General features: G+C 34.0%; 1 protein-coding gene across 11 annotated transcripts in view; it reads left to right on the plus strand.

The window, feature by feature from the left end:
* The window catches only part of ELF2 (E74 like ETS transcription factor 2), a 99,272-nt gene that overhangs the window by 81,792 nt on the left and 5,413 nt on the right, over positions 1-12,067 (plus strand). For 4 of the 11 annotated variants that reach the window (XM_040250484.1, XM_040250494.1, XM_040250493.1 and 1 more), the window contains 4 exons: positions 5,911-6,024; positions 7,481-7,654; positions 9,894-9,932; positions 10,330-10,416. In XM_040250484.1, coding sequence (XP_040106418.1) covers positions 5,911-6,024; positions 7,481-7,654; positions 9,894-9,932; positions 10,330-10,416 — 414 coding nt within the window. The remainder of the gene's footprint in view (positions 1-5,910; positions 6,025-7,480; positions 7,655-9,893; positions 9,933-10,329; positions 10,417-12,067) is intronic. The other 7 variants (XM_040250485.1, XM_040250495.1, XM_040250490.1 and 4 more) reach the window with 3 other exon arrangements.

Raw genomic sequence — 12,067 nt, forward strand, 5'->3', positions numbered from 1 at the left:
TGGGTGAAAATCTATATAATACATAAATGTTAAATTTAATTACAGTGATTGCTATATGGGTTTATGATAAGTGTAGAATAGAATGATAGTAAGGAAAACTTTTGGAGGAGATAAGCTTTAAACTGAATATTAGCATAACTCTTGTTTCTAAGTAGGTACAAAGCACTTAGAATTACCACTACTATTATATGTTAAGATGTTAGAGGATATATTTTTGCTTTTATTTTCCTCCTTTAGAGGCTTAACTGTCAACTTTAGCTATCAACTTCAGCTTTAGTTATCAGTGTTTATGTTGTCAGAGGCGTTTGAATGAAGAATGAAGTAAATATAAATACACTTGTTTATTAAAAATAACTTTCATTTTAACATACAAAATACTTCTTTGTGGTGAAGACTTGACATACTTTATTAAAAACTTTCACTGGCAACATGATAATATGAGAAAGAGCCTTGACCCTGAGGTCAGGAGATACGGATCTTCATCCAGCTGTCACTAAACTGCTCTTTAAAGCTTCATTTTCTGTAAGAGAACAGGATTGACTAGGTGATCTCTACTAACTTTTAAAGCTCTAAAACTATAGGCAGCTCAGATATATTTAATGGAAAGTGAAGGTTCTCATTTTCTTGGATTTATTTACACCATGTGAGTGAATTTGTCTAAGGTTATTATGTAATGGCGAGGTTAACTTCTTTAACCAATCTTTCTAACAAATTGGAGCTTGAGGTTGTGTCTGTATGTTGAATAAGACACAAGATATAGTTTATTTAATAATATAGACCCATTTTTAGTCTGTAAGGAAAACTAAGTATTCCTTAATATTTATGCAAAAGTGTTGTGTACATGTGGTCTGCGTTTTTTGAAGACTTTGAGTTTAAAATATTCTCCCTTATTATCAAGTACATACTTTCCTTGACTTTTTTTTTAATCTTTCTTTGAGAAATTGAAAATTGGGAAAGTGGAGAATTAAGAGAATTGAGAAATAGGTTAATCAAAAGTATTGTTCTGCTTTAACTGAGTTATTGAAGGGAAGGGGGGAGGGGGAAATTTTTCTGGAAATGCATCCTAAGTATTTTCCTGGACAGAAGAAATCTCTCTAGTTTGTCAAAATTCATCATGAAATTTGAACTTGAAAATCTAATTTATTATAAACAGGAATACCTAGTATCAACCTTGAAAAGATCATTAATTAGAAAAAAAATTAGCAGGCAGTGAAAAAATGAGGACCTGTGTTGAAATAAAATTGGAATGGCATTAATTTTTTAAAAATTTACTTGAAAATGTGTTTAAGAAATTACTCTTCAGAATTCATTGCAGCATTAGTACTAAAATTCATAAAAAATTGAGTTAAAGAGTAAGTTATCAATATGTAAATAGTCATTCCAGGTAGTTCAACATCAGTTTCCTTTAGGGACAAATTTAACTGGTGGAAAGGGGCAGGCAGGAGAGTGTTTCTGATTTTTGAAAAATTAAAAAAGAAACCATGTGCAAATAAGTTGACAAAATACTATTATGGAAATGGAATCATAATTTTTTGTCCACACATTGATTTTATGTTTAGAAGCTAAGACTTACAGAAATATGAGGATAGAATTTGGGTGTTCTTAATTACATTTGATTTTAAATTATACCTGCGGTTCTTAAAAACTGAAATTCCTGGGAGTCCGCCCAGACTCTTTCAGGGGAGTCTGTGGAATCAAGTTATTTTCATGATAACGCTAAGACATGTGCCTTTTCACTTTTACGAATGTTCACAGGAGTTTTCTAGAGGCTACATGGCTGGAATGTAACAGATTAAATGAAGGAGCAAGTATGAGTATGTTTTCTACTGTGTATTAAAAAGATTTGCAGAAGTGTGAACTAAAGCTACTCTTTAAATTTTTGTTTTTAAGAAAAAGTTACTTTTTATAAAAAATGTAAAAGATTTTTTAGTTTTAATTTCAAATAGGATAAATATCTAAACATGAGACTTACATAAGAGAAATCTTCTTTGTGGTCTCTCTGTGAGTGTAAAAAGATTCTTTGACCAAAGATGTTTTCAAATAGCTGTACTATAGTTTAATTAGTCTACACTTTCAGTACCATAGTGACTAGCCTTATTTGGTGATTGAGTGTTTGAAATGTGATGGATAAACCAAATTTTCAATTTTATTCAAACATAAAAACTAAAACAGTAGAAAACTTCTTGACCATGTAAATTTCTTTTACATGTTGAAAAGGCAGTGTTTTTGAGTATACTGGGTTAAATGAAAAGTACTAATATCACTTTCCACTAACTTTTCTCAATGTGGCTGCTGGACATTTAAAAATTACATGTGGCTCTTGTTATCAGACAGCTATACTTTATAAAATTATTTTATTCTCTTTCCGTTCTTAATCTTATAATGAAGCTGTAGAAAGTCAAAGGGGCACAGGTGTAAAGATGGAGACCTTTACCTTTCCTCCTTTTCAGTGTGTTCATTTGTGTTCTTTACTCATCTGTTACTGTTACAGTCCTGGGACTTCAGAGAATAAGCTGTGGTAAGTCAGGTGTGGTAGCTGAGTGATGGCCTTGTAAATACTAGTTTATGGTCTTGTAGGGGAATACCACTATCACCTAATGAAGTGTTTTCTAATTTTTTCCTATGGCTCTCAAATTGCTGTTAATTTTTATTTTTGACTTTTAAAAACATTGTTATGAGCTAGGTCTATTGCCAGCATTCTCTTCTGCAAAGCTGAGAGGTATGTCTCTTGTCAGACTTAATTACCAAGTTTGGTATTTAGTAACAGCTGTTGAGTGAGACTGGAATCGTCTACCATACAAACACCAGTTGATTAGAAAGCTAGAAATGGAACAAGACTCTTATCAATAGTAAAGGAGGGCATAAGCAAATATAATTTTGACATTGATTAAAATAGTTTTGAAATTTATTTGATACATTTAGTTTTTCAAGGAATGTTGACCAGCAACCTAACTAGTTGATGTACCTGTCAGATAACTTTTTGCTTCATTGTTTCTATTTTTAAAATGAGTTTTTTTTAAAACTCCCATAAATTTAATACATAGGCCTAGAAAAACACCAGTAAATCAAGTTTTAAGAGATAATAATTCTTAGGTGTCACTTGTAAGTTTGCTTACTTTGATGGCACACACTGTTTTATTTACCTTAAGAATTGTGCAGAATTTTAGTTGTATTTGAATTATTATTTAGTTATATTTGTATTCAAATTGTATTTGAATTACTGATAAGAATAAAATAGTATTGAAAAGTTTTCAGTTATTACGGAAACTTGAATAGGAAAAATATTTCTTAAATTTCTGTTACCAAAAACTACTTGTTGACTTATGTCAACAAAAGAGTAAAAGGAGATAGTGTTCTATTTTAACAAAATGGATTAAGTATTCATGGAAACTGTCAAATTATTTTGCATCTTTGTTTTGAAATACTTTACTCCTGTTTTTCTTTTCGATACTTTCTAAACTATTTGTATAAGCTTCATGAGGCCAGAGATCTTTCCACATTTGTATCTCAGGTTTGTAGCACAGGGTAGATCCTGAACAATCATTTAGTGACTGTACATAGAGTATAAGATCTGATCATTAGTTCATAGAGAATTTATGCATTTTTAATATTCTTCTTAAATTTGTATGTTTTCTCTATTTTACTATGTACATGTACAGTATTTTAGGGAAATAATATTTTGAACTTAGAAAGAGGAGGTTGAGATTGGAAATAAGAGCTAGGAAATTTTCACTGACATAACTAACATGAAATCATGGTTTTGAAAATATACCTCAAGCGATGTAGAAATTCGGGGCAGTATAATATGTAACTGTTGGGAAATTTTGTTTATAACAAAACATTAAAATATCTGGTAAGATTCTATTGCTGTATTATTATCAAATACTCAGAGCTCTAACTTTAATATGGTAGAGTTTTAGGGTGTGCCTTAATGCAATTACATAAGGAATTAGTTTACCCAGGGTAGTTTATTAATAGCACCTCAGACAACAGCTAAATTGCAACACAAGCAGACTTTAAAGAGAATGAAGTTCTTAGAATAAACTTTAAAACCCTGAAACTGCTTCCCAAGGTTCTTTAATACACATGAGTATTGTAGGGAGGAAATTTGAAAAAAAAAAAAAAAACTTGAGAATGGTAATACATTTTATACTTACTAATAGTAAGTTTCTTAAAGTTGAGCTAGAAGGACTGATTGAATCCTCTGCTTCAGTGAAGCTGCAGATAAGAGTAAGCAGGGTCACCTAAAGATAGATTTACTTAGAGGTTTGGCTGCCTCTCTGGAACTGTTTAGCTTTGAGCAGATTTCCATAAATGGAAAGAGCAACTGGAGAGACTCGGTACCTTGGTTGAGAGTGTGGATGATGTGCAACAGGTGGTAAAGCAGTCACTGGATTTTTTATAAATGCTCTCCAAATGGCTGGTGTTTAAGGCTGAGGCCTTAGCACTTGGTGAATTTTGAAACTAAATGAAAAAATCTTTTTCAATTAAAAGTTTACTAGAAATAATTTTAAAAGATGGTTATCTTTAGTGTGTAGAACTTGTGAATTTATAATGGTTTTATGAAATTTGTATATTTCTTTAGTCCTTGAGAGGACATCTTGAGAAAGATCTATCAAATTAGAAACTGTTAAACATATTTGTGTTTCAGAACCTCTTACAAAGTAGAATTTCAGTATTTCAAATCAGGATGTGAAATTAATATATCATTAGGATAATGATTTTGTGCTTGGATTGCTGCTTTTCCTGTAAGGTCTGTAGGTTGTCCTTGACTTTAATAAATAAAAGAAATACTTACATACCTACTCTATGAAGAATCTATGTTAGGAACTATAACAGATACAAAGATGATTGAGACAAGGCCTCCCTTGGGCTTCCTTGGCAGTCGGTGGTTAAGGCTCCATGCCTCCACTGCAAGTGGCATGGGTTTGATCCCTGGTCTGGGAACTAGGATCCTGCATGCCATGCCATGTGGCTCAAAAGCTGGGGGGCACGGAGCTAGCCCTCCCTGATCTCATGGAGCTCATAATCACACAGAAATGATAAGAAAGTATCACCATTTATTAAATTCTTAAGGAAATCACTGCATTTAATTCTCAAAACTGTATGAGGTAAGTGATATTACTGTTTAGTGAAAGAGGAAACTGGGCCATACAGGGATTTAAATTACTGGCCTTAGGTTACAGAAATAAGTGGCAGAAACTAGAACCAAAGCTTTTTCACAAATAATTTAATCAGCAAAGCATAAAGTAAGTGTTAGAGAAGTTACAAAAAGTGGCAGAATTAGGAAAGGCTTCATGAAGGCCGAGGTTGGGCGGAGGGGGGTGTGGGGGTGTGGGGTGTGGAATAGAAGCACTCTCTTTTGTCTTTCTAAATTTCTTGGGTGAAACCCAATGAAGGCCAGTGAAATCTTGAAGAAGAAAGCAGATAATTGTGAAGAAAATTTCTAAGTTCTCTGGTGCACAGGAGGGTTTGTAAGAATTGAACTAATTCATTAAAGTAATTTAGAAATATGAGTCTCTGACTGATTCTGATAGGTGTTAATCCCTGATTTTAGTAGCAATATGTTAAAATTACAATAGACTTCATAGGATTGTTAACCTACAACTATCCTCCCCCCAACCCCAAGTTAGTTTTGGCCTAAAATTGATACAGAGTTCAAATTTCAAGAGTCTGTCTGTGTTTTCCTTTGGATAAGATTCAGAAATTTCTAATTAATCTCAATAGTTGCTTTGTAATCAACATTCATTTTATAAATGTCAGGTTTGTTTTCGTTTTTAAATTATTTCTATAATTTGTATAGACTAATATGTATTAATGGCTTATTTAGAGTTACGAACTAAACATGAGCATTTAGTTCAGTAATGTGTTCAATGCATTTTTATTGAGTGGAACTTACTTTCCCTCCAGTGGAAGCATCCGTTCATAGCAGTAATGCACACTGTACAGATAAGACAATTGAAGCTGCTGAAGCCCTGCTCCATATGGAATCTCCTACCTGCCTGAGAGATTCAAGAAGTCCTGGTATGTGAACTGTTCTTTATTAGATCATTTCATGTATCTAAAATAACTAAAAATGTTTTTAATCCAAGGGAATTGTTGTTCTCAAAGTCTGTTGTATATAAATATCTATGACAGCAGTAACTGGTCTTTACCTGGCAATGTTCACAAGTCTTAAGTGCTTTAAATACTTAATTTTCAAAATAATTGAATCAGAAGGTGCCCACTGTAGACAGATAAATGTGAAATTGCTGTTTCTGCTATTGTGTCTCATTTCCTTAACTCTGGGTAAATGAAACCTTAAGAGCATGGCTGGAGAATGGCCGATGGAAACTGTTGTCACCTGTGGCCACGTCGAGTCCTTCCTTCAGTGATAATGGGCAGTAGTTCTGGGACTACTCCTGGACTCCTCTCCTTCACACTCCCTTCAGGCTTCAGGTTTTCCATTGGTTTTGGTCTCTTTTTACAGATTGCCTTTGAGAATCTTTTTGTCCCTAATTTTAATGTCCAAATGTTAATTTGACTTAATATGGTAAGATTGACCCTTCTTTTAGGGATTTAACAATAAATACTAAGATCAACCGTACTTTTAATTAGAGTAGTAATCCTGTGTGTTATTCAGGGATATGAGAAGAAAATTAGTGCATATTGGTCAGTGTACTAATCTATAGTAGTATGTATTAATGGAAATGGAAATGTCATATCCTACTCAGGCACATTGAAAGGGAGCCAGAGCAACATTATTGTATGTAATAGAATCCTAAAAATATGTATGCACCATTTCAGTGACCCAAAATATTAGGGACTGTTCCGTTAAATAAAAGATTGAAAGATGGTACTCATTTGGCTATAATGAGCAGGTTTTCTTTTCATATTTAAAATGAACTGTAGGAACTTCCCTGGTGGTCCAGGTTAAGACTCAGCCTTCCAATGCAGAAGGTGCAGGTTTGATCCTGGTGGGCAAACTTAAGATCCCACATGCCTCGGGGTGCGGCCAAAAGTTATTTAAGAAAAAGAGAGAGCGAGCCAAAAGTGCTTACTTTCACTGAATACGCTTCTATTATTTTAATGTTATATCAGGTGTATGTTTTACCTTGTTAGAGAATAATGATGAGTAAGTAGAAGGAAAATAATTGTTAACTCACTGTTATACTGTTTTATTTTTGACTGTTTTCCCAATTGTCAAAATGATACAGTCTTTTACAATGAACTTGAAAGTACCTAAAGTGGGAAGCAAGGGGGTTGACTCTCATGATCTCCCTCTTTACCCAGAAGATTAACATTTCCTTCAGGTTGAGTTTCTTTGCATCTATTTACTTACATACTTTAGATCATATTGTATATTCAACAAATTAACCTCAAGTTCTTACCCTGCTTTGATGAATTCTTAGTAACCTCACCTTTGCTAAAAATTGAATTGTCCATGCTAAGAGGCATTAATGGGGGTGGGAAATTTAAATTTTTCAACTTTTTTTTATAGTGGAAGTGTTTGTCCCTCCTTGTGTATCAACTCCAGAATTTATCCATGCTGCTATGAGGCCAGATGTCATTACAGAAACTGTAGTGGAGGTGTCAACCGAAGAATCTGAACCAATGGATACCTCTCCTATTCCCACATCACCGGATAGCCATGAACCGATGAAAAAGAAAAAAGGTAGGGTGTATTTATAAATTTCTGGGAATTGGGGTGAAATTTTTTCTAGTATCTTTTTTCTCCATCAAGGGAGATGGGAAATATTTGCTATGTTTATGATCAATGTTATACTAATTAGATACTCTCAAAAAATTGAGATTTTTAATTGTGTCTTTTAACATGTTCATAGTGTCTAAGGGAGTTTGTATTTGAGCCCTAAAAGTAGTTGCCCCAAAATGAGATTATAGTAAGAGCTTGATACACCAAAGGGGCCCATGGGGTTGCAGAGTCAGACAGGACTGGGCGACTGAGCAACACAGAAGGAAGATCAGGGCGTCGCTGCACATCTTTCTACTTTCTGATCCTTTTAGGCACTTGGTTACTTAAAAGTATTCTTGACTCTGACTCTGTTTTTCCTAACCTTATCTTCCTACTCTTTTGTGGGCATTAAAATAAAAAGCCCAATTTTCTTCCCCACTATCTTTGGCCTTAAAACACCAAGATTGCCCGTAGGGAATTCTGAGGGGACTAAACTCACCATTGGGTAAAGAGCATTTCCACTTACTCTTTGACTCCTGCTGAAACCTGTGTTCATCTGATCCTGGGGGAATGCCCCAGTCCATCTCCAGCATCCTGAGTGGGTTCTTTTTTTCTGTTTGAATCAAAGGTAAAACTTGAAAGAAGTGAAATTCTGTGTAAATTCTCACCTAATTCCATTGTGTTCTCTGCTCTTTCTGAACTTTTTTTTGGGGGCGGGGGGGATAAAATCAAAGGCAAAAAATAAGGGGGAAAGTTGTATTAGAAATAATGGTATTATCTAATCATTTGTTAGGTAGCAGTATTTCAGATTGCTGTGATGTTCACAGGTCTGTGCCTCATTGCTGTGAGGGACACAACAGAGAATAACACAGTTGCCTTCTCTCTTATAGATTATATATGTATTTGAGATAAGGCATGGATGAGAGAATTAGAAGGAAGAATTACTTTGCGCTGTAAATGTTTAAACAAAAGGCATACATGTAAACAACCCTGTTTACGCACTGCACACTGTAGCATTTGGCTGGTTTTATCTTATGCAGCTGTTACAAAATACCTAAGAAAATTTTAGATTTACATGAAGAGAGAAAAGACTGAAAAGCTGGGAGTATTTAGGGAGCCAAGATCTCTAAATAGGTTGATCTGTGTACATGGTGGTATGGTATAAACCAGAAAATAATTTGCCAATTTAATTCTAATCTTATGTATTTGAAAATAGGTGGTCTTAATGAATGACAATTTAAAAATTACATATAATACTACCAGTTATTCATTTGTGGTTAAGGACATTTGGGACATAGAAAGGTAGGTTATTTTTAATAGTAGGGCCTTATTTTTATTTCTAGAGCTTTTAATATACTAATGTGCATTATAAATCTCCAAGAGATGATTACGTGCAGTTCTGAAAGTTAATTTGACTGTAGAATCCTTTTCCTTCTGATGAATAACCTATTTGTCAAATAACATGATTTGGGACATGCTGCTTTATAAGAAAACAAGCCTTTGGGGACTAACTTTTCTATTAAGAAGTTGGGCTTTTGTGCTTGAATTTAGGAGACAGAGAAGATGTTGGGTCTTATTACTGGCTGCATATTTTGTACATATAAATAGTATTTAAATTGAGAAATTAAGCTCTATTTTTAATTAGGATACTGGTAAACTTAGTTTTATATTTTTGCCAAAACATACTTCTTATTGATCAGAATTACCATAATGAAATCCTAGACTATGATAGCTATGCTTTTTCAAATATACATTAGGGCATTTTAATGTAGCTCTAGATAATCCTTGTTAATGAAGAGTAGAGACATCAGAAACCCCAGGTGTATGGCAATCACCAAATTCGTAATATTATACTTACTATTCCCAGTCTCGTTCTTGAGGCTTCCCTCACCTGCCAGTACTCATCCTTCAATGCCGAGGGCTGAACACACATTTCAGAAATACTCTTTCCTTTCTGTAGAGAAGTGTAGCTCTTGCTTTTCTGTTCATTGTGGATGTTGGACTGTCTGAACATGGCTTAGGGCAGAAGTGAGTGAGGAGAAACAAAAGGGGACAAACATTTCTTAGACATATGAAGCAATTACTTGGAAGATTTTTTTTTTTTTAATCCTTATACCTGCACGTTGAGGTGGGGAAATTTATGCTTAAATTCTGGTGGATTGATTGGCTCAGAGCAGTAGAGAGTGTTTAAAATAATATTTTTTACTTTTCCTCATTTGAGCTCAAAGGGCTTCGCAGATTATCAGATCTTCTGCAATAGGTAGGTAAAGCTTTTTCTAACAATTCTGTAGAACAGAAAACAAAAGTTTATACTAGAATGTGTTTCCATTGCTACATTATTGGAAAAGGTTAGCAAATTGAGGCTGTGACCATGTAAATAATAGGTTAGTAGTACCTGACTTGCCATATACATTGATTTTACTATCAACGCAAAGAGGGGTCGCAGAGTCGGACACGACTGAGTGACTGAACTGCTGTAATTTATATTGCAGAATTGCTTTTAATGTTCCTTTTAAAAGCAGCTTTTATATACACAATATATTAATCCATAAATTAGTGTCTAGTTTCATAAATAATGTGTTACCAAAAAGCCTGCTATCACGTTTCTGTTATTTTTCCTGTTTTCCATGTATGGTTTCAATATGTTCTTTCTTCAGTTGGCCGTAAACCAAAGACCCAGCAGTCGCCAATTTCCAATGGGTCTCCTGACTTAGGTATAAAGAAGAAACCCAGAGAAGGAAAAGGTAATTTGGGGAGGGCTGTTTTGTAGGCGAGATGGATATATATTTTTTTTCCCCCAGTCAAGTACATTTGTAGGAAAATTACTTCTAGCACGCACTGTAGTGCTGCCTTGGATTGTAATTCTTAATCAAGGGTGTATGAGCATCTTACGGGGAGCTTTTTCAAACTTATCTCTGCCTGGTCCTTACTCAGTGAGGTTCTGTAGGCAGAGAGAAACTGTAGGGAGTGAAGCTGGGCAAGCATTTGGATTTGGAAAAGGCCCTAAGTGCAGTCTGATGCACACCTGTGTTGTTTTGGACGATGTGTGTATGTTTACACCCATCCTCATGGAGAGTCAAATGGAGTCACTTACATTTGAGAAGGTTTACAAAACTAAGACTTCATTTCTGATACATACTTTCTTAACTGATAGAAGCAAGGTGAATTTACTTTTCCAACCAACAAATTTCAGTCATGTCAGTAAGGATATCTAAACAAAAATTTGACGTATTTTTAAAAAATTGATGTGTATATTGAATTTGTATATTCTCATTAAAAGCAAAAATAATAATAAGCCTTCTACATTGTCTGCTCTCTTAATTTGTTGGATTAAGTCTTTAATAAAAAAAATTAAGTCAGTAAATCTACCAAGAAATTTGGTTAGATTTTTAAAAATCCAGTTATGTAAACCTCCATTTACTTAGGAACTGTTAGTCAGTTTGGGACAAATTTAGGATAGTTTTATTTTCTTCTCCGTCTTTGGTTGTTTTACATTCCTAACACCTTAGGTTTTATCTTTTAATTTGTATTGAAAACCTTAAAATTTTATTAGTAGTAAGTGTTAGAAATTTGAACTGTAAATATACAGTTACTATTATTTTTATAATTACTCCCATCATTAATGGTATCTCAAAGACCTTATGTTTACCACTAGAAAAAAATTTTCAGTCAAAATCATCTTTCATTAAAATTTCAGTTTTTATTATTAAACCTGAGGCAATATGTTGTTGTGTGAAGGTTAAAGTCATTACAGTCACACCTGGATTAAAAATCCAGTCAGTGCTTCGTCTTCTGCAAAATTATGATGTCTGCATAGACTCCATGAACTACCTTGTCTGATAAAGAAGGCGTCTCGTTCTGAATTCCGTTTTCCTTAAAACCAGAAATAGAATTGTTTAACTTAGGGGTGATAACTGGAGTGAAGCAGTTAAAGATAATCTGAAGAATGTCAGTGGGTCTAACTATAACTAATTCATTAGACACAGGAGCATTCAGATCCCTACTATGTACAAGGTATTGTCTGTTGTACAAAAATTTCTTCTAGAATGAGTTCTTATAATCTCCAGGTCATAGACAGAATAAAAATCCCCAGCTATACCTCTTGATTCAGTTGAGACTGATGTAGTTGAAAGTTGTGATTTAACACTGTTTTTAGGTATTGACACTGATGTAATAGGGCTTTGGAGATACAAATGTAATAACATTGTAAAGTTGAAGATTAATCTTTTTTTAGGTCAAGAGAAACGTACACAGGGCCCAACTATGGGTTAATGGATTTATTGAATTTTCGGGGAAATTACAGGATGAAAATGAAATGCTAGAGGAAGAGCATCAGTGTTTAGATTGAGTAGTGGAAGCCTCCCCACCCCAAGGTTCTTCTCATATAGCTTGTAA

This window comes from Oryx dammah, unplaced genomic scaffold (genome assembly GCF_014754425.2).
Source record: "Oryx dammah isolate SB20612 unplaced genomic scaffold, SCBI_Odam_1.1 HiC_scaffold_12, whole genome shotgun sequence".
Lineage (NCBI taxonomy): Eukaryota > Metazoa > Chordata > Mammalia > Artiodactyla > Bovidae > Oryx > Oryx dammah.